Genomic DNA, 22,553 nt, shown 5'->3' on the forward strand with positions numbered 1-22,553 from the left:
GGGTTGTTAGGGAGGTGAATGCAAGAGTTTTGGAAAGAGGGGCAAGTATGAAGGCTGTTGGGGATGAGAGAGCTTGGGAAGTGAGTCAGTTGTTGTTCGCTGATGATACAGCGCTGGTGGCTGATTCATGTGAGAAACTGCAGAAGCTGGTGACTGAGTTTGGTAAAGTGTGTGAAAGAAGAAAGTTAAGAGTAAATGTGAATAAGAGCAAGGTTATTAGGTACAGTAGGGTTGAGGGTCAAGTCAATTGGGAGGTGAGTTTGAATGGAGAAAAACTGGAGGAAGTGAAGTGTTTTAGATATCTGGGAGTGGATCTGGCTGCGGATGGAACCATGGAAGCGGAAGTGGATCATAGGGTGGGGGAGGGGGCGAAAATTCTGGGAGCCTTGAAGAATGTGTGGAAGTCGAGAACATTATCTCGGAAAGCAAAAATGGGTATGTTTGAAGGAATAGTGGTTCCAACAATGTTGTATGGTTGCGAGGCGTGGGCTATGGATAGAGTTGTGCGCAGGAGGATGGATGTGCTGGAAATGAGATGTTTGAGGACAATGTGTGGTGTGAGGTGGTTTGATCGAGTAAGTAACGTAAGGGTAAGAGAGATGTGTGGAAATAAAAAGAGCGTGGTTGAGAGAGCAGAAGAGGGTGTTTTGAAATGGTTTGGGCACATGGAGAGAATGAGTGAGGAAAGATTGACCAAGAGGATATATGTGTCGGAGGTGGAGGGAACGAGGAGAAGAGGGAGACCAAATTGGAGGTGGAAAGATGGAGTGAAAAGGATTTTGTGTGATCGGGGCCTGAACATGCAGGAGGGTGAAAGGAGGGCAAGAAATAGAGCGAATTGGAGTGATGTGGTATACAGGGGTTGACGTGCTGTCAGTGGATTGAATCAAGGCATGTGAAGCGTCCGGGGTAAACCATGGAAAGCTGTGTAGGTATGTATATTTGCGTGTGTGGACGTGTGTATGTACATGTGTATGGGGGGGGGGTTGGGCCATTTCTTTCGTCTGTTTCCTTGCGCTACCTCGCAAACGCGGGAGACAGCGACAAAGTATAAAAAAAAAAAAAAAAAAGATATATATATATATATATATATATATTTTTTTTTTTTTTTTTTTTTTTATACTTATATATATATATATATATATATATATATATATATATATATATATATATATATATATATATATATATATATTTATTATTTATTTCATCCATGGGGATAGGGGAGAAAGAATACTTCACACGTATTCCTGCATGTCATAGGAGGCAACTAGAATGGGTAGAAGCAAGGGAATGGAAGTCCTTCCCTCATGGTTTACTTTTCCAAAAGAGGTAACAGAGAAAAGGGGCCAAGTAAAATTTTTTCCTTTTAAGGCTCAGTCATCTGTTCTTGATGCTACCTCGTTAAAGCCCTGTGTGTACTTTCTATTGATACATCTCTCCTGAAGATAGAATGTTATGCATTAAAGTGCTCTTGGAACCTATTTTATTTCATGTTTCCTCTTGTCAGGACAGTTATCTGTTCTTGAAGCTACCTCGCTAAAACTCTGTGCACACTTTCTACTATTGCTTCTTTCCTGAAGATGGAATGTAATATGCAAAATGCACTCGGAACCTATTGTATTTCACGTTTCCTCATGTTTACCAGCAAATACTTGGTCACATCCATTATTGTGCTTTATTTGCTGTCCATTTACCATTCTTGGTAGCCTGGGTTCAATTCTTGAGCGTGCAGTAGTAAAATTGTTTACACATAATTATGATTATTTGTACATACACCCACATAGTATATATAGTCTAGGGAATTGTACCTTTGTATTAATTAAGTGGGGGTCACAGACCATATTAGAACAAAATATAAAAAGGGAAAGTGAATGATCCTCATTAGTGTGAAAGTCATATTCAGGCTCAAACATAGAAATTATAATGATAGTACCATTGCTTTTATTTCACTACCAATTTTTTTTCCCTTCCATTAACAGTTTTGAAATTACTTATTTTGAATATATTGTAAACTTGAAATGTCATGTGACTGTAAAGTTTCCCAGACAGAAAGACTATTTCAAACAGTATAGGACTCATTTAGTGACAGTCTTGTTTATTTAATTAAATTCCAATAGCATAGCAGAACATCATTGAAATGGGAAAAAACAGGAATGAAAGATTTTTTTATCCAGATATTAAGTGATTTTGCATGCAAGCATTTATATGTGTGTATGTATGTTAGTTTTATGGGTGCCTGGTGGGTAGAGCCTACCTCTGCTCAACTGGTGCGTTCTCAGCCTAGCCACCAAGTGCCCACCCCACCATCTGTCTGACGGCCGCCTCTCATTGCAGAACAGATGCTGGTGGCTGGAGAGGCTGGGGCAGGGATGGGGAGCAGCAGCAAGATTGATGTGGAAGACTCTGTTGGATCCAAGACTACGCCAAAACGGCAAGCACCACTTGGGCGACGCCGGCGCCCTGAAGGAGATACGAGATGGATACGGCAGGAGCACCCTTGTCATGAATGTAATATGGTGTTTAGCACCCAACGAAAATTTGACTTGCACTTCAGTCATATCCATTTGGGTGTGGCACCATGGCAAGGTGAACATACTTGTGAGGACTGTGGTAAGACTTTTACCCAGAAAATTAGTCTAAATGTTCATCGCATGTTCAAGCATGGGGCTCCACGTCGCTATCAATGTAAGAAATGTACTTATGAAGGACCGACTAAGGAATATCTGAAGCGGCACATGAAAGTTCACACTGATGAGAGACAATATATTTGTCCAGAATGTGGTAAAGGCCTGAAAACCGCAGAGTCCTACAGAAATCATATGGTTATCCACACAAATGAGGGCCGCTTTTTCTGTGAAGTGTGCCGTAAAGCTTACAATCATAAAGGTGCCTATGAAGATCATGTGCGCAGCCACCAGAGTGAGAGAGACTATGCATGCAACTATTGTGGTGCTGCTTTTAAGGCTTATAAACATGTGGCACGCCATATACGTGCAGTTCATCTCAATGATAAGCGGTTTGTATGTGATTTATGTGGCGCTCAACACATGACGGGTTTTAACCTTAAGGGACATATGAGAAAGCATGGAGATATCTCATCTTTGGCCTATAGTTACCAGTGTAGTGGTTGTGATGCAAAATTTAGGGGGTCTGAAGGTTTGTCAGCACATATGCGGGTAGTGCACACCACTGCTCCTGCTGCAGGAACACAGGACCGACCTTTAGAAGGAACACTTATAACACCACACCCAACACGTCGTCCAGTGCAATTCCATTACTCTCGTATATCAAGTGGAGTGCTTGCTGGAGAACCATCAAGGACAAATCCAAATTCACCAATAGAGACTATTTATATACAAGGTGATAACTATATAGTATATGAGACTAAAAGTGAAGATGTTGAATATGAGGTGTACAGTCCAAGTCAGGAGGATCAGGAGGTGATAGATAATTTTGTGTCCTCAGATGAAGTTCGTGGAGAGCGTGTTATCCATGTGTACCCCTGTTATGTATGCCACATGATGTTTACTTCAGAATCTGTTCTTGAAAGACACCAGGCTGAAGCACACCAAAGATACAAACAAGGATCAAGCAAAGCTGAATAAGCATCTTTATTCTTGTTGATATTGAGGTTTCATGTATATTATGAATTTGGCACGTTGCCTTTTAGAACATGTGTTAAAAATAAGGGGCATAGAAACATATAAAAGAAATATATTTAATAAAGTGTGCAAAAAATAATGGGTATTAGTAGACCTCATTCATTAACATTAGTGATTCTCTATCAAGTCTGTGTTTAAAGCACAAACAAATTACACAGTCAAGTAGACTTATGAGAGCATCATTGCTAGACTGGATTGATTTTGAATGCAACTTACCTTGTATTACAAAACATTTCACAACTTACATATTTATCCAATATAATGAATTATAAAGTACATAGGGAACTTACATATTTATCCAATATAATGAATTATAAAGTACATAGGAAAATTCTCTCACATTATACCTTGCTGTATTTTCCTGCCTCAGGATCCCCTTCTATAGGGCTCTCACAGCACTCAGGAAGCTACCTACAGCCACTAGATGGGACTGCAGAACAGGTCAAGAAGTATGGGAATAATGTAGTGATGAATGTTTGGCTTTGTGGGGTGAGTGTAGGGCAACTGAGTAGATACCCAGTGTCACAAGTGTGGGAGATGCATCATTGACATGAGGTGTCTGATGATATATCTATGACTGTATTATTATTATTATTATTATTATTATTATTATTATTATTATTATTATTATCATTATATTATTTATTGTTATTTCATTATACATAGTTGCTGTTTCCCATGTCAACAAGGTAGCGCCAGGAAACAGACGAAGAATGGCCCATCCACTCATATGCACACATATATACATAAACACCCATATATGCAATTATACATACATATACATATCAGCATATACATACACATACACAGACATATACATATATACACATGTACATCTTCATACTTGCTTGCCTTCATTCAGGAGTTCTTAATCCTGCAGCTTCAGTGCTGTACTTCATGCAGGGGTAGCAAAATTATGGGCTTTTTTTTCATATTAGCTGGGATAGCATGGACAACTGAATGCCCTAAGCAAGACTTATCATACTCATGCTATTCATATATAAATTTTTTTCATACTTGATCAATGTTTCACTTGATCCGCTCATATCCAGTATATAGCTATCACAAGTAATGTACCAAAACAACAGCTCCCAATCCACAACTATCCACAGCTTCCTATCTACCACACTACAAAAAGAATATCAACATATCCTAAGACCCTTCATGTCCATGATGCAGCTGCCATAAGGAAGACTTTCGGCACATACTAATCATTGCTGTGCTCTCCCTTCACATAGATACACACACATCATCACAACACTTTATGACCTATGGCCCAACTGATGGATGTGACCAGCTTTTGAGTGCTAATGCAGGAGACAGCGACTAAATATTATAAATATATATGAATGAATGTATATATATTTTATTTACATATTTTTTATTATACTTTGTTGCTGTCTCTCACATTAGCAAGGTAGCGTAAGGAAACAGATGAGAGAGTGGCCCAACCCTCCCACATACACATGTATATACATAAACACCCACACACACACATATACATACCTATACATTTCAATGTACACATACATATACATGCACAGACATATACATAAATACACATATACATATTCATACATGCTGCCTTCATCCATTCCCGCCGCCACCCCGCCACACATGAAATGGCACCCCCTCCCCCTGCGTGTGCGTGAGGTAGCGCTAGGAAAAGACAACAAAGGCCACATTCGTTCACACTCAGTCTCTAGCTGTCATGTGTAATGCACCGAAACCACAGCTCCCTATCCACATTCAGGCCCCATTGGTATACCACATCGTTCCACTTCTTTCTATTCCTTGCATGCCTTTCACCCTCCTGTATGTTCAGGCCCCGATCGCTCAAAATCTTTTTCACTCCATCCTTCCACCTCCAATTTGGTCTCCCGCTTTTCCTTGTTCCCTCCACCGTTGACACATATATCCTCTTTGTCAGTCTTTCCTCTCACATTCTCTCCATGTGACCAAACCATATCAATACACCCTCTTCTGCTCTCTTGACTACACTTTTTATTACCACACATCTCTCTTACCCTTTCATTACTTACTCAATCAAACCACCTCACGCCACATATTGTCGTCAAACATCTCATTTCCAACACATCTACCCTTCTCCACACAACCCTATCTATAGCCCATCCCTCACAACCATACAACATTGTTGGAACCACTATTCCTTTAAACATACCCATTTTTCCTCTGAGATAATGTTCTTGCATTCCAAACATTCTTCAACGCTCCCAGAAACTTTGCCCCTTCCCCACGCTGTGACTCACTTCCGCTTCCATGGTTCCATCCACTGCTAAATCCACTCCCAGATATCTAAAACACTTCATTTCCTCCAGTTTTTCTCCATTCAAACTTGCCTCCCAATTGACTTGTCCCTCAACCCTATTAAACGTAATAACCTTGCTCTTATTCACATTTACTCTCAGCTTTCTTCTTTCACACACTTTACCAAACTCAGTCACCAACTTCTGCAGTTTCTTACCCGATTCAGCCACCAGCACTATATCATCAGCGAACAACAACTGACTCACTTCCTAAACCCTCTCATCCACAACAGACTACATACTTGAATCTCTCAACGAAACTCTTGCATTCACCTCCCCAACAACCCCATCCATAAACAAATTAAACAACCATGGAGACATCTCACACCCCTGTCGCAAACCGACATTCACTGGGAACCAATCACTTTCCTTTCTTCCTACTCGTACACATGCCTTACATACTTGATAAAAACTTTTCACTGCTTCTAACAACTTACCTCCCACACCATATACTCTTAATATCTTCCACAAAGCATCTCTATCAACTCTATCATATGCCTTCACCAGATCCATAAATGCTAGATACAAATCCATTTGTTTTTCTAAGTATTTCTCTCATACATTCTTCAAAGCAAACACCTGATCCAAACATCCTCTACCACTTCTGAAACCACACTGCTCTTCCCCAATCTGATGCTCTGTACATGCCTTGACCCTCTCAATCAATACCCTCCCATATAATTTCCCAGGAATACTCAACAAACTTATACCTCTGTAATTTGAACACTCACCTTTATCCCCTTTGCCTTTGTACAATGGCACTATGCATGCATTCTGCCAATCCTCGGGCACTTCACCATGAACCATACATTTGTTGAATATCCTCACCAACCAGTCAACAACACATTCACCCCCTTTTTTAATAAATTCCATAGCAATACCATCTAAACCCGCCGCCTTGCCGGCCTTCATCTTCCGCAAAGCTTTCACTACCTCTTCTCTGTTTACCAAATCATTCTACTTGACCATCTCACTTTGCACACCACCTCGACCAAAACACCCTATATCTGCCACTCTATCATCAAACACATTCAACAAACCTTCGAAATACTCACTCCATCTCCATCTCACTTCACCACTACTTGTTATTACCTCCCCATTAGCCCCCTTCACCGATGTTCCCATTTGTTCTCATGTCTCATGCACTATTTTTAAAATTTTATGATACTCTCCCACCTCAACTCTCATTTGCCCTCTTTTTCACCTCTTGCACCTTTCTCTTGACCTCTTGCCTATTTCTTTTATATGTCTCCCAGTGATTTGCACTGCCTCTCTGCAAAAAACATCCAAATGCCTCTCTCTTCTCTTTCACTAATAATCTTACTTCGTCATCCCACCACTCACTACCCTTTCTAATCTGCCCATGATAATATGATTATATTTTATTATACTTTGTCGCTATCTACTGTGTTAGCGAGGTAACATAAGGAAAAAGATGAAAGAATGGCCCAACCCACCCACATACACGTGTATACATAAACGCCCGCACACGCACATATACATACTTATACATTTCAGCGTATACATACATATACAGACATATACATATCTACACTTGTACATATTCATACATGCTGCCTTCATCTATTCCCATCGCCACCCCACCACACATGAAATGGCACCCCCTTCCCCCTGCGTGCACACGAGGTAGTGCAAGGAAAAGACAACAAAGGCCACATTCATTCACACTCAGTCTCTAGCTGTCATGTGTAATGCATCGAAACCAAAGCTTCCTTTCCACATCCAGGCCCCACAAAACTTTCCATGGTTTACCCCAGACGCTTCACATGCCCTAGTTCAATCCATTGACAGCACAACGACCCCGGTATACCACATCATTCCAGTTCACTCTGTTCCTTGCACGCCTTTCACCCTCCTGTATGGTCAGGCTCCGATAGCTCAAAATATTTTTCACTCCATCCTTCCACCTCCAATTTGGTCTCCTGCTTCTCCTCATTCCATCCACCTCTGACCCATATATCCTCTTTGTCAATCTTTCCTCACTCATTTCCTCCATGTGACCAAACTATTTCAATACACCCTCTTCTGCTTTCTCGACCACATTCTTTTTATTATCACACATTTCTCTTACCCTTTTATTACTTACTCAATCAAACCACGTCACGCCACATATTGTCCTCAAACATCTCATTTCCAACATATCCACCCTCCTCCACACAACTTTATGTATAGCCCATGCCTCACAACCATGTATCATTGCTGGAACCACTATTCCTTCAAACATACCCATTTTTGCCCTCTGACGTAATGTTCTTGCCTTTCACACATCCTTTAATGCTCCTAGAACCTTCACCCCCTCCCCCATGTGACTCACTTCTGCTTCCATGGTTCCCTCCACTGCTAAATCCACTCCCACATATCTAAAACACTTCACTTCCTCCAGTTTTCTCTCTTCAAACTTACCTCCCAGTTAACTTGTCCCTCAATCCAACTGAACCTAATAACCTTGCTCTTATTCTCATTTACTCTCAGCCTTCTTCTTTCACACACTTTACCCAACTCAGTCACCGTTTATGGATCTGGAAAAGGCATATGATAGAGTTGATAGAGATGCTTTGTGGAAGGTATTAAGAGTATATAGTGTGGGAGATAAGTTGCTAGAAGTAGTGAAAAGTTTTTATCAAGGATGTAAGGCATGTGTACAAGTAGGGAAAGAGGAAAGTTATTAGTTCCCAGTGAATATCGGTTTGTGGCAGAGGTGCATGATGTCTCCATGGTTCTTTAACTTCTTTATGGATGGGGTTGTTAGGGAGATGAATGCAAGAGTTTTGGAGAGAGGGGCAAGTATGTAGTCTGTTGTGGATGAGAGAGCTTGGGAAGTGAGTCAGTTGCTGTTCGCTGATGATACAGCACTGGTGGTTCGGGTGAGAAACTGCAGAAGGTGGTGACTGAGTTTGGTAAAGTGTGTGAAAGAAGAAAGCTGAGAGTAAATGTGAATAAGAGCAAGGTTATTAAGTACAGTAGGGTTGAGGGACAAGTCAATTGGGAGGTAAATTTGAATGAAGAAAAACTGGAGGAAGTGAGGTGTTTTAGATATATGGGAGTGGATTTGGTAGTAGATGGAACCATGGAAGTGGGAGTGAATCATAGGGTGGGGGAAGGGTTGAAAGTTCTGGGAGCGTTGAAAATGTGTAGAAGTCGAGAACGTTATCTTGGAAAGCAAAAATGGGTATGTTTGAAGGAATAGTGGTTCCAACAATGTTATATGGTTGTGAGGAGTGGCTATAGATAGAGTTGTGCGCAGGAGGGTGGATGTGCTGGAAATGAGATGTTTGAGGACAATATGTGGTGTGAGGTGGTTTGATCGAGTAAGTAATGTAAGGGTAAGAGAGATGTGTGGAAATAAAAAGAGTGTGGTTGAGAGAGCAGAAGAAGGTGTTTTGAAATGGTTTGGTCACATGGAGGAAATGAGTGAGGAAAGATTGACCAAGAGGATATATGTGTCAGAGGTGGAGGGAACGAGAAGTGGGAGACCAAATTTTAGGTCGAAAGATGGAGTGAAAAAGATTTTGAGTGATCGGGGCCTGGACATGCAGGAGGGTGAAAGGCGTGCAAGGAATAGAGTGAATTGGAACGATGTGGTATACCGGGGTCGACGTGCTGTCAATGGATTGAACCAGGGCATGTGAAGTGTCTGGGGTAAACCATGGAAAGTTGTGTGGGGCCTGGATGTGGAAAGGGAGCTGTGGTTTCGGTGCATTATTACATGACAGCTAGAGACTGAGTGTGAACGAATGGGGCCTTTGTTGTCTTTTCCTAGCACTACCTCGCACACATGAGGGGGGAGGGGGTTGTTATTCCATGTGTGGCGGGATGGCGATGGGAACAAATAAAGGCAGACAGTATGAATTATGTACATGTGTATATATGTATATGTCTGTGTGTATATATGTGTGTACATTGAGATGTATAGGTATGTATATTTGCATGTGTGGATGTGTATGTATATACATGTGTATGTGGGTGGGTTGGGCCATTCTTTCGTCTGTTTCCTTGCGCTACCTTGCTAACGCGGGAGACAGCGACAAAGCAAAATAAAAAAAATAAAAATAATATATATATATATATTTTTTTTTTTTTTTTTTTTTTTTACTTTGTCGCTGTCTCCCGCGTTTGCGAGGTAGCGCAAGGAAACAGACGAAAGAAATGGCCCAACCCCCCCCCATACACATGTACATACACACGTCCACACACGCAAATATACATACCTACACAGCTTTCCATGGTTTACCCCAGACGCTTCACATGCCCCGACTCAATCCACTGACAGCACGTCAACCCCTGTATACCACATCGCTCCAATTCACTCTATTCCTTGCCCTCCTTTCACCCTCCTGCATGTTCAGGCCCCGATCACACAAAATCTTTTTCACTCCATCTTTCCACCTCCAATTTGGTCTCCCTCTTCTCCTTGCTCCCTCCACCTCCGACACATATATCCTCTTGGTCAATCTTTCCTCACTCATTCTCTCCATGTGCCCAAACCACTTCAAAACACCATCTTCTGCTCTCTCAACCACGCTCTTTTTATTTCCACACATCTCTCTTACCCTTACGTTACTCACTCGATCAAACCACCTCACACCACACATTGTCCTCAAACATCTCATTTCCAGCACATCCATCCTCCTGCGCACAACTCTATCCATAGCCCACGCCTCGCAACCATACAACATTGTTGGAACCACTATTCCTTCAAACATACCCATTTTTGCTTTTCGAGATAATGTTCTCGACTTCCACACATTCTTCAAGGCCCCCAGAATTTTCGCCCCCTCCCCCACCCTATGATCCACTTCCGCTTCCATGGTTCCATCCGCTGCCAGATCCACTCCCAGATATCTAAAACACTTCACTTCCTCCAGTTTTTCTCCATTCAAACTCACCTCCCAATTGACTTGACCCTCAACCCTACTGTACCTAATAACCTTGCTCTTATTCACATTTACTCTTAACTTTCTTCTTCCACACACTTTACCAAACTCAGTCACCAGCTTCTGCAGTTTCTCACATGAATCAGCCACCAGCGCTGTATCATCAGCGAACAACAACTGACTCACTTCCCAATCTCTCTCATCCCCAACAGACTTCATACTTGCCCCTCTTTCCAAAACTCTTGCATTTACCTCCCTAACAACCCCATCCATAAACAAATTAAACAACCATGGAGACATCACACACCCCTGCCGCAAACCTACATTCACTGAGAACCAATCACTTTCCTCTCTTCCTACACGTACACATGCCTTACATCCTCGATAAAAACTTTTCACTGCTTCTAACAACTTTCCTATATATATATATATATATATATATATATATATATATGCTGTGGTTTCGGTGCATTATACATGACAGCTAGAGACTGAGTGTGAACAAATTTGGACTTTGTCTTTTTTTAGTGCTACCTCGGGTGCATGCAGGGGTAGGGGATTGTCATTTCATATGTGGCGGGGTGGCAACGAGAATGAATAAAGGCAGCAAGTATGAATTATGTACATGTGTACTTATGTATATGTCTGTGTATGTATATATATGTATACTTTGAAATGTATAGGTATTTATGTATATGTGTATGTATGTACATGTGTATGTGGGTGGGTTGGGCCATCCTTTTGTCTGTTTCCTTGCGCTACCTTGCTAACACAGGAGACAGCGACAAAGTATGGTATATATAAAAGATGAATATATTGGAAAGGATCACAATTTAGTGCATGATCAAGTATATTCCTACGAGTCCACAGGGAAGTGAAACACGATAAGCTCCCAAGTGCACTTTCTTTGTAATGAGCACATCATCAGGAGAGATTTTTTTTTTTTTTTTTTATACCTCGTCGCTGTCTCCCGCGTTTGCGAGGTAGCGCAAGGAAACAGACGAAAGAAATGGCCCAACCCCCCCCCATACACATGTACATACACACGTCCACACACGCAAATATACATACCTACACAGCTTTCCATGGTTTACCCCGGACGCTTCACATGCCTTGATTCAATCCACTGACAGCACGTCAACCCCTGTATACCACATCGCTCCAATTCACTCTATTCCTTGCCCTCCTTTCACCCTCCTGCATGTTCAGGCCCCGATCACACAAAATCCTTTTCACTCCATCTTTCCACCTCCAATTTGGTCTCCCTCTTATCCTCGTTCCCTCCACCTCCGACACATATATCCTCTTGGTCAATCTTTCCTCACTCATTCTCTCCATGTGCCCAAACCATTTCAAAACACCCTCTTCTGCTCTCTCAACCACGCTCTTTTTATTTCCACACATCTCTCTTACCCTTACGTTACTTACTCGATCAAACCACCTCACACCACACATTGTCCTCAAACATCTCATTTCCAGCACATCCATCCTCCTGCGCACAACTCTATCCATAGCCCACGCCTCGCAACCATACAACATTGTTGGAACCACTATTCCTTCAAACATACCCATTTTTGCTTTCCGAGATAATGTTCTCGACTTCCACACATTTTTCAAGGCTCCCAAAATTTTCGCCCCCTCCCTCACCCTATGATCCACTTCCGCTTCCATGGTTCCATCCGCTGCCAGATCCACTCCCAGATATCTAAAACACTTCACTTCCTCCAGTTTTTCTCCATTCAAACTCACCTCCCAATTGACTTGACCCTCAGCCCTACTGTACCTAATAACCTTGCTCTTATTCACATTTACTCTTAACTTTCTTCTTCCACACACTTTACCAAACTCCATCACCAGCTTCTGCAGTTTCTCACATGAATCCGCCACCAGCGCTGTATCATCAGCGAACAACAACTGACTCACTTCCCAAGCTCTCTCATCCCCAACAGACTTCATACTTGCCCCTCTTTCCAAGACTCTTGCATTTACCTCCCTAACAACCCCATCCATAAACAAATTAAACAACCATGGAGACATCACACACCCCTGCCGCAAACCTACATTCACTGAGAACCAATCACTTTCCTCTCTTCCTACACGTACACATGCCTTACATCCTCGATAAAAACTTTTCACTGCTTCTAACAACTTGCCTCCCACACCATATATTCTTAATACCTTCCACAGAGCATCTCTATCAACTCTATCATATGCCTTCTCCAGATCCATAAATGCTACATACAAATCCATTTGCTTTTCTAAGTATTTCTCACATACATTCTTCAAAGCAAACACCTGATCCACACATCCTCTACCACTTCTGAAACCACACTGCTCTTCCCCAATCTGATGCTCTGTACATGCCTTCACCCTCTCAATCAATACCCTCCCATATGATTTACCAGGAATACTCAACAAACTTATACCTCTGTAATTTGAGCACTCACTCTTATCCCCTTTGCCTTTGTACAATGGCACTATGCACGCATTCCGCCAATCCTCAGGCACCTCACCATGAGTCATACATACATTAAATAACCTTACCAACCAGTCAACAATACAGTCACCCCCTTTTTTAATAAATTCCACTGCAATACCAGGAGAGATACAAGAAAGAAATGCAAGTCACTTGATGTACAACGAAGAGACGTAGCTAGGACACCATTTGGTAAACATGTGACTGTCCAGATGGGGATTGGGTGCATCCAAGACAGACAACCTGTGTGTCATAAACTTATTATGTGGACCAGAAAGGGAATTGTTTACAAATTTTATCAACAATAAAGCTATCCAATTTGTATGGACCTTCACTAATATTAAGGTTATGATTCTTTGTGTATTTGATATAGAAGATTCAATATTTCTCGTGGTACTGGAGTTAGATTTAATAACTGAGATGGCATTACTCCAGTCAATACAATGATCATAGGTTTTAAATTGATTCTTGTCCTGTTCTTATACTATATTTATGTTGCTTAAGTACAACAGAGAGATCCTTACCAGTCTGCCCAACATAAATTTTATCACAATTTCTACATGGTACTTTGTAAATACAATCAGGAGAACTTTCTGGTGAGTTTCTGATTAAGATATTCTTTATAGTATTATTATTGCTGAAGGCAACATTTACATTAAAGGATTTAAGTAACATGGGAAGTAAAGTAAAATTATTATTAAAAGGGATAACTAAAAGATTTTTGCTGTCAATGGGAGGTTTGTTTTCAACTCTATAAAATGATTTCTTTGCTAATTTAAGGGATTTATCAATGAAAGATCTAGGGTACTTTAACTTGAATCCAATAGAATATATCTTCTCAAAATCATCATCAATAAACTCTGGACTGCAAATACGTAATGCCCTGAGGAACATAGACTGAAATGATGACGATTTAACTGTCATTTTGAAATGAGTAATATTACTCATGTCAACATGATAGAGTTATGGGATAAAGGTGAGTTATGGGATAGAGGTGAGTGTTCAAACTACAGAGGCATACGTTTGTTGAGTATTCCTGGGAAATCGAATGGGAGGGTACTGATTGAGTGTGTACAGAGCATCAGATTAAGGAGGAGCAGTGTGTTTTCAGAAGTTGTAGAGGATGTGTGGATTAGGTGTTTGCTTTGAAGAACGTATGTGAGAAATACTTAGAAAAACAGATGGATTTGTATGTAGCATAAAGTTTATGGATCTGGAGAAGGCATATGATAGGGTTGATAGAGATGCTTTGTACAAGGTCTTATTAGTATAAGGCATGGGAGGTAAGTTACTGGAAGCAATAGAAATTTTTTTATCAAGGATGTAAGGCATGTGTACAAGAAGGAAGAGAAGAGAGCGATTGGTTCCCAGTGAAAGTTGGTTTGTGGCAGGGGTGTTTGATGTCCCCAAGCTTGTTTAATTTGCTCATGGATGGAGTGGTTGGGGAGGTAAATGCAAGAGTTTTGGAGAGAGGGGCAAGTATGCTATCTGTTGGGGATGAGAGGGCCTGGGAACCTGGTCAGTGGCTGTTTGCCAAAGATACAGCACTGGTGGCTGATTAGAGTGAGAAACTGAAGCTGATGAATGAGTTTGGAAAAGTGTGCAAAAGGAGAAAGGTGAGAATAAATGTGAATAAGAGCAATGTTATTAGGTGCAGCAGGGTTAAGGGACAAGTTAGTTGAGATGTAATTTTGATTGGAGAAAAATTGGAGGAATTGAAGTGTTTTAGATATCTGGGAGTGAACATAGCAGCGAATGAAACCATGGAAGTGTGAGTGAGTCACAGGGGTGGGGGAGGGGCGAAGGTTCTAGGTGTGATGAAGAATGTGTAGAAGGAGAGAACATTATCTCTGAGAGCAAAACTGGATATGTTTGAAGGAATAGTAGTTCCAACATTATTATATGGTTGTGAGGCATGGGTTATAGATAGGGTTGCACAGAGGAGGGTGTATGTGTAAATGTTAAACGGTAAAGATGTCAGATGACGTAAACATAAAGAGAGACATTTCTATGCTTTTTCAAGGAATTTAATCAAAATATATTGGTTGTTTATATACTGCATGCAATTGACTTTCAATCAGTTTGACCATTTCAAAATTATCTTGTCTGTATTTTGTACTGCCAAAGCTTAAGGATGAATGGTGGTTAGTTTCATTCAAAATTTTCTTTAGACTGAGAAAAGATAGGAAGGAATTTTGGGTTTTAATTCCTGAGAATGAATAAAGCATACTTCCATAAAAAGTTAAGAAGCTTTTTCATCCAGTCTTAATACAGAGGCTGTAGAAATATAGATTATTTTAAAGCACAGCACCAGATGCTACATAAAGTAAATATGGATTAGACATCAGCTGGTCAAAGAAATACAACTTAAATTAGGAACGTTGAAGTGGTATTAGTAATATTACACTTTCTGTGTCAGGATTGCTGGTCTTAATTTGTTGCATTACACTTAAGCCAAGGGGCTAGACTTATTAACCATTCCATACATACAGTATACACTTTCTTACCAAATCTATTCCATTCATCCCATTTTTCTCATTCAAGAGAACATTTATTTGTGAGTGGAGGTGGTGACAAAAGATTTATAAGGAGAAACAATCCTTTTAACTTAGGTGGAGCAAAGTTAATGTATGTTCAAGCTCTCAGAATCATATGACAGTCTGCAACAATGAATTTGAGGTTTAAAAATCTCATTCGTTGCATCTGTGAATTTGATGATAAATGAAATGAAAATAATACTTCTAGTTTGTCTCATAAATGATATGATGGATACTGAGTCAGTTAAATTAAGTACACAAAAATATTTTGTTTTTAGATTGCCAAATGTCTTTACTTCTTCGTGACCGGTGAATGAATTAGCCACAGTTGCCCACCCCACCATCTGTCTGATAGCTGCCTCTCATTGCAGAACAGATGCTGGTGGCTGAAGAGGCTGGGTCTGTTTTGGGATGCATCAAGAAGAGTGATACAGAAGACTCTGTTGGACCCAAGACTCTGCCTAAACAGCAGATACCGCATAGGCAACAACTCAGAGAGAGCAAAACTCAGATTTTGCAGTCAGGAAGATCTAAAAGGATGCAGCAGAGGAGCTGCCTAAATAAACTAAAAGGGAATCTAAAAAAGCAGGGAAGTGGCCAGACTCTTCAGCAGGAGCATACCTGTTGGGAATGCAAAGAGGTGTTTAATACTAAGTATGAAGCTGATATACACTTAAAACAGGTTCACCTTGGGGTGGCTCCATGGCAAAGTGAATATGTTTGTGATGTTTGCAATGAGACTTTTAATCAAAAGATTAGTTTAAATGTGCATTGTATGTTTAAACATGGAGCCCCTCGTCGCTATCAATGTGATAAGTGTGATTATGAGGGACCTAGACTTTATCACCTCAAGAGACACATGAAAGTTCACACAGATGAGCGTCAGTATATTTGTTCAGTGTGTAGCAAAGGCTTTAAAACTGCTCAAGCTCATAGGAATCATATGGTCCTCCACACCAATGAAGGTCGTTATGTTTGTGATGTGTGTAAAAAGGCATATAATCAAAAAAGTTTATTTGAGGATCATCAGCGAAGTCACAAGAAAGAAAGAAATTATGCCTGCAAATATTGTAATGCTGCTTTTAAAACTTATAAACATGTTGCCTGCCATATACGTGCAGTTCACCTTAAAGACAAAAGATTTATTTGTGATTTATGTGGTGCCCAACACATGACTGGTGCTAACCTAAAAACACATATGAGGAAGCATAAAGATATATCAGCATTACCTTATGCCTTCCATTGCAATGGTTGTGATTCAGCTTTCAGAGGCTTTGATGGCCTCTCGGCACATATGAGGGTGATCCATGCTGTAAATCTAGTTCATGAGAAAGATCGGGCAAGTAGTGGTAAAATGTTTGTTTCTCCGCATCCTACACGTCGCCCCATGAAGCTTGATTATGGTCTTATTTGTAGCAGTAAAGAGACTGATGATCACATGAAGGAAGAAGAATGTGAGGAGACTATTTATGTAGAAGGTGGGAACTTCACAGTCTGCAAAGTCAAACCAGAAGAAATGGAATATGAAGTTCTTGAAACTGAAAAAGAATAGTATGTGCAGATTCATGTTAATATTACAAAAGAATATCCTAAGTTGAAACTACCCTGTTTGTGAATTATAATTTTGTAGAGCATTTTTCTCTGCTTAAAGGTGACTAGGTAACTGAGTAGCATTCATCTGCTCTATAAGTTACAATCCTTAAAATACCAGACATTTTTATAAAATGTCATTTATCTGAATTACCTCTGAAATGGAATGTATCTGAAAAGAACTGAATACTTTTTATTTTCTATAGATAATTGTAGAATTTAAGTTCCACATATTTTAGAAATTAGAGTGTAGCAAGGAAACATACCAGTATTTATGAAATTGTCAAGAGTTGTATTTTGCAAAAGAATCAGGTGCGTACCCAGAATTTGGTTGGGGAGGGTGGACAATTACAAACTCACCAAGATTATAATGAAAAGCTCAAAACAAGAATGGTATGTAAAAGCACATTGTATCTTAGTGGGCTTAACATATTTTGAGTTATTATATGCTAAGTTTAAACTGTGATACTAGTCAAATTCTCATGCAGCTGAGACAGTTACTGTAAAGAAGTAAGTTACTTTGAATCAGATTACCAGTTTTCAGTGACAATAAATTTTTGATATTTGATAACACAAAATAGCTACTAGCTATGATCAAGGGATTTTTTTTAAATCGAACAAATTAACATGCTTTTGGAGACTATTTCTTTTTTTAGTATGCACATATACATCAGTGTTTTAGGAAGATGTTGAAATGGACACATTTGTTTCATGGGTCACTTGCGTAAATCATTGAAACAGAGTTATGTAAACAAACAAATACATTTGTGTCTTCTTTTGAACTTTTGAAGGACTGAAAGGGTAAGAATAAGTGTAAAGGTAAAAGTATAATAAATAATAATTTTTATTAAGTTTGCTGTACATTTTATAACTTAAGCGGGTGCAGTTGCCTTTGTTTCTCCCCTCCTCCCCCCTTCATATGCTTCTGAAAAAAATGCCACCCATACCATACGCCATGCTTGTAATAAGCACTGCATTAAGCTGATTATTTGTATTTCAACTGACTTTCCTGTTGCTAAATCTGAAACATTTTAGGATTTTAAATTTTCTGTATGAGGTGAATGAATGGATAGCTGTCCATATGAAAGGATTCTGTATCCATATCTGCTGCCTATCAAGACATCCACAGATGCTTCAGAAGTATGGTGGAAGTCAAACTGTACCCAAGAACACTGCCTTAACTTAAACAAGGGCTTAAAGGAGAGATTGGCTGAGGCTAGATAAGTGTTTTAGAGCAAAGAATTGGGAATGTTTCTTTCAACAAATGGTGATTCATTGCTAAGGGGTGCTTATTTTAAGGAAGTTCTTTGTTATATAAACTGAATAAGGATTTTGGGACCAGTATCTACATTCATGCAGTGCAGTGTGTGGATGTATTTGATCCTACACATAACTCTAATTATGAAATGGTTGTAAATACTGCCTTTGTTTAAAAGCAATAAAAGGGGATGATAATCAAGCCCTTCCAGATTGAGACTGCTTCGGGAGGATTTGAATCGTGCCACATGGAAATGGTCAAATCACTTGTAATGTCATGGCATTCTGGGCAGAAAGTGATACAGTGCTCATCTTAGTTTTCACAGTCAGGTATCCTGGTCTGAATTTATGTTGTATTAAATGAAAGAAAGAATTTCTTTTCATCAGGATCAACATTACTCATTCCTTTGACCATCTTGGCACTAAAATGCAAATAATACCTGAAGCATTTGTGAATATTTACCTTATGTCATGTTGTCTCTAGTGAAGTATTGATATTTAACATCAGAAAGGACAGTCTGCAGAAGACACATATTTAAATCATTGTAAATCTGAAGCCAACCTTACTTGACTTTTTCAGCTTAATAATTTTTGGCATTTTCATAGGTTTGAAATTTAGATTGTTTTAGAGTTATGTACGATCTTTTGCTTTATATTCAGAGTTTAGGGTATTGAACATATTAACACTTTAACTACATATGGGGAGACAGCCCCTTTCAGTCAGTGTAGCTGAAGGAGACAAAAGATAAGAAGTAAAGAAGAAATTTTATTCTTTCTGATGTGGTAATGAAATTAATGCATCACCCTAATTACAAAAAATGTGGAACCTGTCTCAGTACACTTAGTTACACCACCACTGTAAGGCTTCATAGGAGCATGACGTCATCCAGTCAGTGCTGCAAAATAAATGAGTAAGCTGTTGTGTTTCTCTCCTCTTTGTAACATCAATACAATAGGTAGCTCTTTCAGTGCTTATGTGAGTTCATATGAATATCTGTTTTCCTGCATGAAAAAAAAAGATTTGAATGGAAATCTCTGTGTAAACTATCTTGAAGTTTACTCATCAGCTGCAGCAGCACAAGGTCATACTCCTTCCTCTGACATCTAGAGGATAACTAAGCCCCTAAGCCCTTCATTATCTTTCCTATAGTTGAGGCTGACAGCCTGTGGCAACTCTTTATCATCATTCAAGTAAATAGATGCAATCTTAAAGGCACCAAGTAAAAGAGTAAGAATGGAGAAAAGCTGGGAACCACAGTAAATTGTTAGATGGGTAGACAACAGCACTAACAGCAAAAGGGTTAAGTTGCTTTTGTGAAATTTTTTCACTGTAACAGAAACCTTTTTTTTGTTTTTTGTTAGTGAAACATGAATGCTTCACTGTTTCCTTTTTCTCCTTTTGGGAAACTAAGCAACAATCCATATGACTTAATTGTATTAGGTAATTTTTGCAAGATATTACTTTACATTGATAAGTGTTCATTTATGTGAATATTCTTTTTATAGCTTGTAATTTCCTAAAGCTATGAGAGTTCAAAATGTAATCCACATTACTTTCTTGTTTTATCAAATTAATGGAATTTTTAGCATATGAAGTCAAGGTGATCTATGGAATAATCTGTAGGGCTTAGTTGTGGTTGGTAGGCACTGGTCACAGCACATTACCCATGATAGCTATTGAGTGAAAGTGTGCAGGTGGGACTGTTGTTGTTTTGTTCCAGGCGCCACTTCACCAAAGTGGGAGCAGCACTTTGGCATAGGAAGATTACACCTGACAGCTATAGAGTGAAAGTGTGCTGGTGGGACTGTTGTTCATTTGTTCCAGATGCTACCCCACTAAAATGGGAGCAGCAGTTAAGCATAGAAAAATTACATGCAAGTCTCCTTTCTCGCTACACTGTATAAGTCTTGTGCCAAGTATGGGAGATCATCCTTTGCCATTCACCCAGTCTTGTAGTAGTTGATTTTTATACTTTGACCAAACTTTTAGTGAATTCTATTGTCAGTTTGCTAGGTAATATGACATTTGATGTTTTGAACATGTGAAATTATTCTTCAGTGTCTTTTAACCTACACTTTATAACGGGTAGAAGTAGTAGGCAGGAACATTAGATAGAAGTAGTCATTAGAAATATTAGGTGGTAGCCTTTGCAAACACTGAACTAGACTTGCCCTCTGCTAGTGGCTGGTTAAGGGTGAGGCACTAAAAGCTAAGAAATGACACAAGAGTTCTTTAGTTATGGAGACTCTGTTGCTGTGGCCACCCCTTAGAGGGAGTTCCAATTGGAACAAACATCAGGGATATAGTTAGATCGATTCATATTCTTGAAGCATTTTGTTTCTCTTTTAGCCAGATATGTTAGATCTCTTTGTTTCCTTGTCAATTGGCAGCTGTGGTTACCTGACCACAGCAGGGCAGTTTCTCTTTCCTTGTTTGCTTCATTAGTTCACATTTTGTATTTAGAGAAATTTTGCATGTACTTTGTATAGTAGATTGCCTGAATTTGTCTTCCAGTGCTTTGCTTGAAGTCACAGAATATACTATAGGAGAAAAACATCCCCCCTTCTTTTATCCCATTTACTACTTAACAAGTGTATTGGAACCCAAAGAAACCATTTGTGTAGAAATTTTACATTTCTTTGCCCTCACATGTAAACGTTTTGCTTTATCACAAAGGGTCCCCTCCCACATAGTGCTAGTGACAATGGAGATCACCAAAACATTTGACACCAGCCCTCAACACATCCTTACTTGAAAGATACCTGGTACTATCCTCCAACTTCATAGCTTGTTGCCAAACTAAACTGACAGTGGTTCGACCTTCCAGATCCTCAATTTATACAATGCAGTCCCCCAGAGAGCAGTTTTTTCTCTAGCCATCTTCAATCTATTCCTGTATGACCTCCCATTTCCTGCAAGCCAGGTTGAGTCCTTTTATATGCAGACGACCTTAAAATCATTTCCCAATACCATGACGGTTCTCAAGCAACAACAAACTTACAACACTACAACATACAGTCAGAACAACAGCTCACGCAAAACAGAATGCAGTATCCCACAGAAATCCACAGTCTCCCCGTAAACCCATGACAAATATGAATCCAACCTGCACCCTCTCATAACCCTGAATAGTTAGTCTCTTTCCAACAAAACCCTAGCATACAGGGTATCACAAAAGCCAGTCACTCCCTGCACCAACACAAACATCAGCACAAAGGCCATAAACATAGTAATTGTCCTCAGAACACTTACCAGCAACAGCTTTGGACAAGGAAAGAAATTCATGGTATCCTCTTCATACAGTTCATCTCTCCACCCCAAACTGTGCTTCATTTGCCTGATCATCCATCCTTTAAGTCCATTTACTGTGACTATTCTAGATAGTATGTCTTCAGCAAGGTAATTTTCAATGTGATTTTTCTTACTACGTAAAAGAGCTTTCTTTGGGAGGGGAAAATGATATATATATATATATATATATATATATATATATATATATATATATATATATATATATATATATATATATATTCCACTGATGGTATTGCAGTGGAATTTATTAAAAAAGGGGGTGACTGTATTGTTGACTGGTTGGTAAGGTTATTTAATTTATGTATGACTCATGGTGAGGTGCCTGAGGATTGGCGGAATGCGTGCATAGTGCCATTGTACAAAGGCAAAGGGGATAAGAGTGAGTGCTCAAATTACAGAGGTATAAGTTTGTTGAGTATTCCTGGTAAATTATATGGGAGGGTATTGATTGAGAGGGTGAAGGCATGTACAGAGCATCAGATTGGGGAAGAGC

General features: G+C 39.7%; 1 protein-coding gene across 6 annotated transcripts in view; it reads left to right on the plus strand.

Moving 5' to 3' along the window:
- Positions 1-22,553, plus strand: part of LOC139765282 (uncharacterized) — a 152,518-nt gene that overhangs the window by 103,724 nt on the left and 26,241 nt on the right. The window contains exon 14 of one of the 6 annotated variants that reach the window (XM_071692648.1): positions 2,338-3,741. The exons of 2 other annotated variants lie outside the window; for them this stretch is intronic. In XM_071692648.1, the coding sequence (XP_071548749.1) occupies positions 2,338-3,608 (1,271 nt within the window). In that variant the 3' untranslated portion in view covers positions 3,609-3,741. Of the gene's footprint in view, positions 1-2,337; positions 3,742-16,271; positions 19,668-22,553 lie in introns of those variants that run through there. 3 more of the 6 variants (XM_071692651.1, XM_071692650.1, XM_071692646.1) reach the window with 3 other exon arrangements.

The sequence above is a fragment of the Panulirus ornatus genome, chromosome 53 (genome assembly GCF_036320965.1).
Source record: "Panulirus ornatus isolate Po-2019 chromosome 53, ASM3632096v1, whole genome shotgun sequence".
Taxonomy (NCBI): domain Eukaryota; kingdom Metazoa; phylum Arthropoda; class Malacostraca; order Decapoda; family Palinuridae; genus Panulirus; species Panulirus ornatus.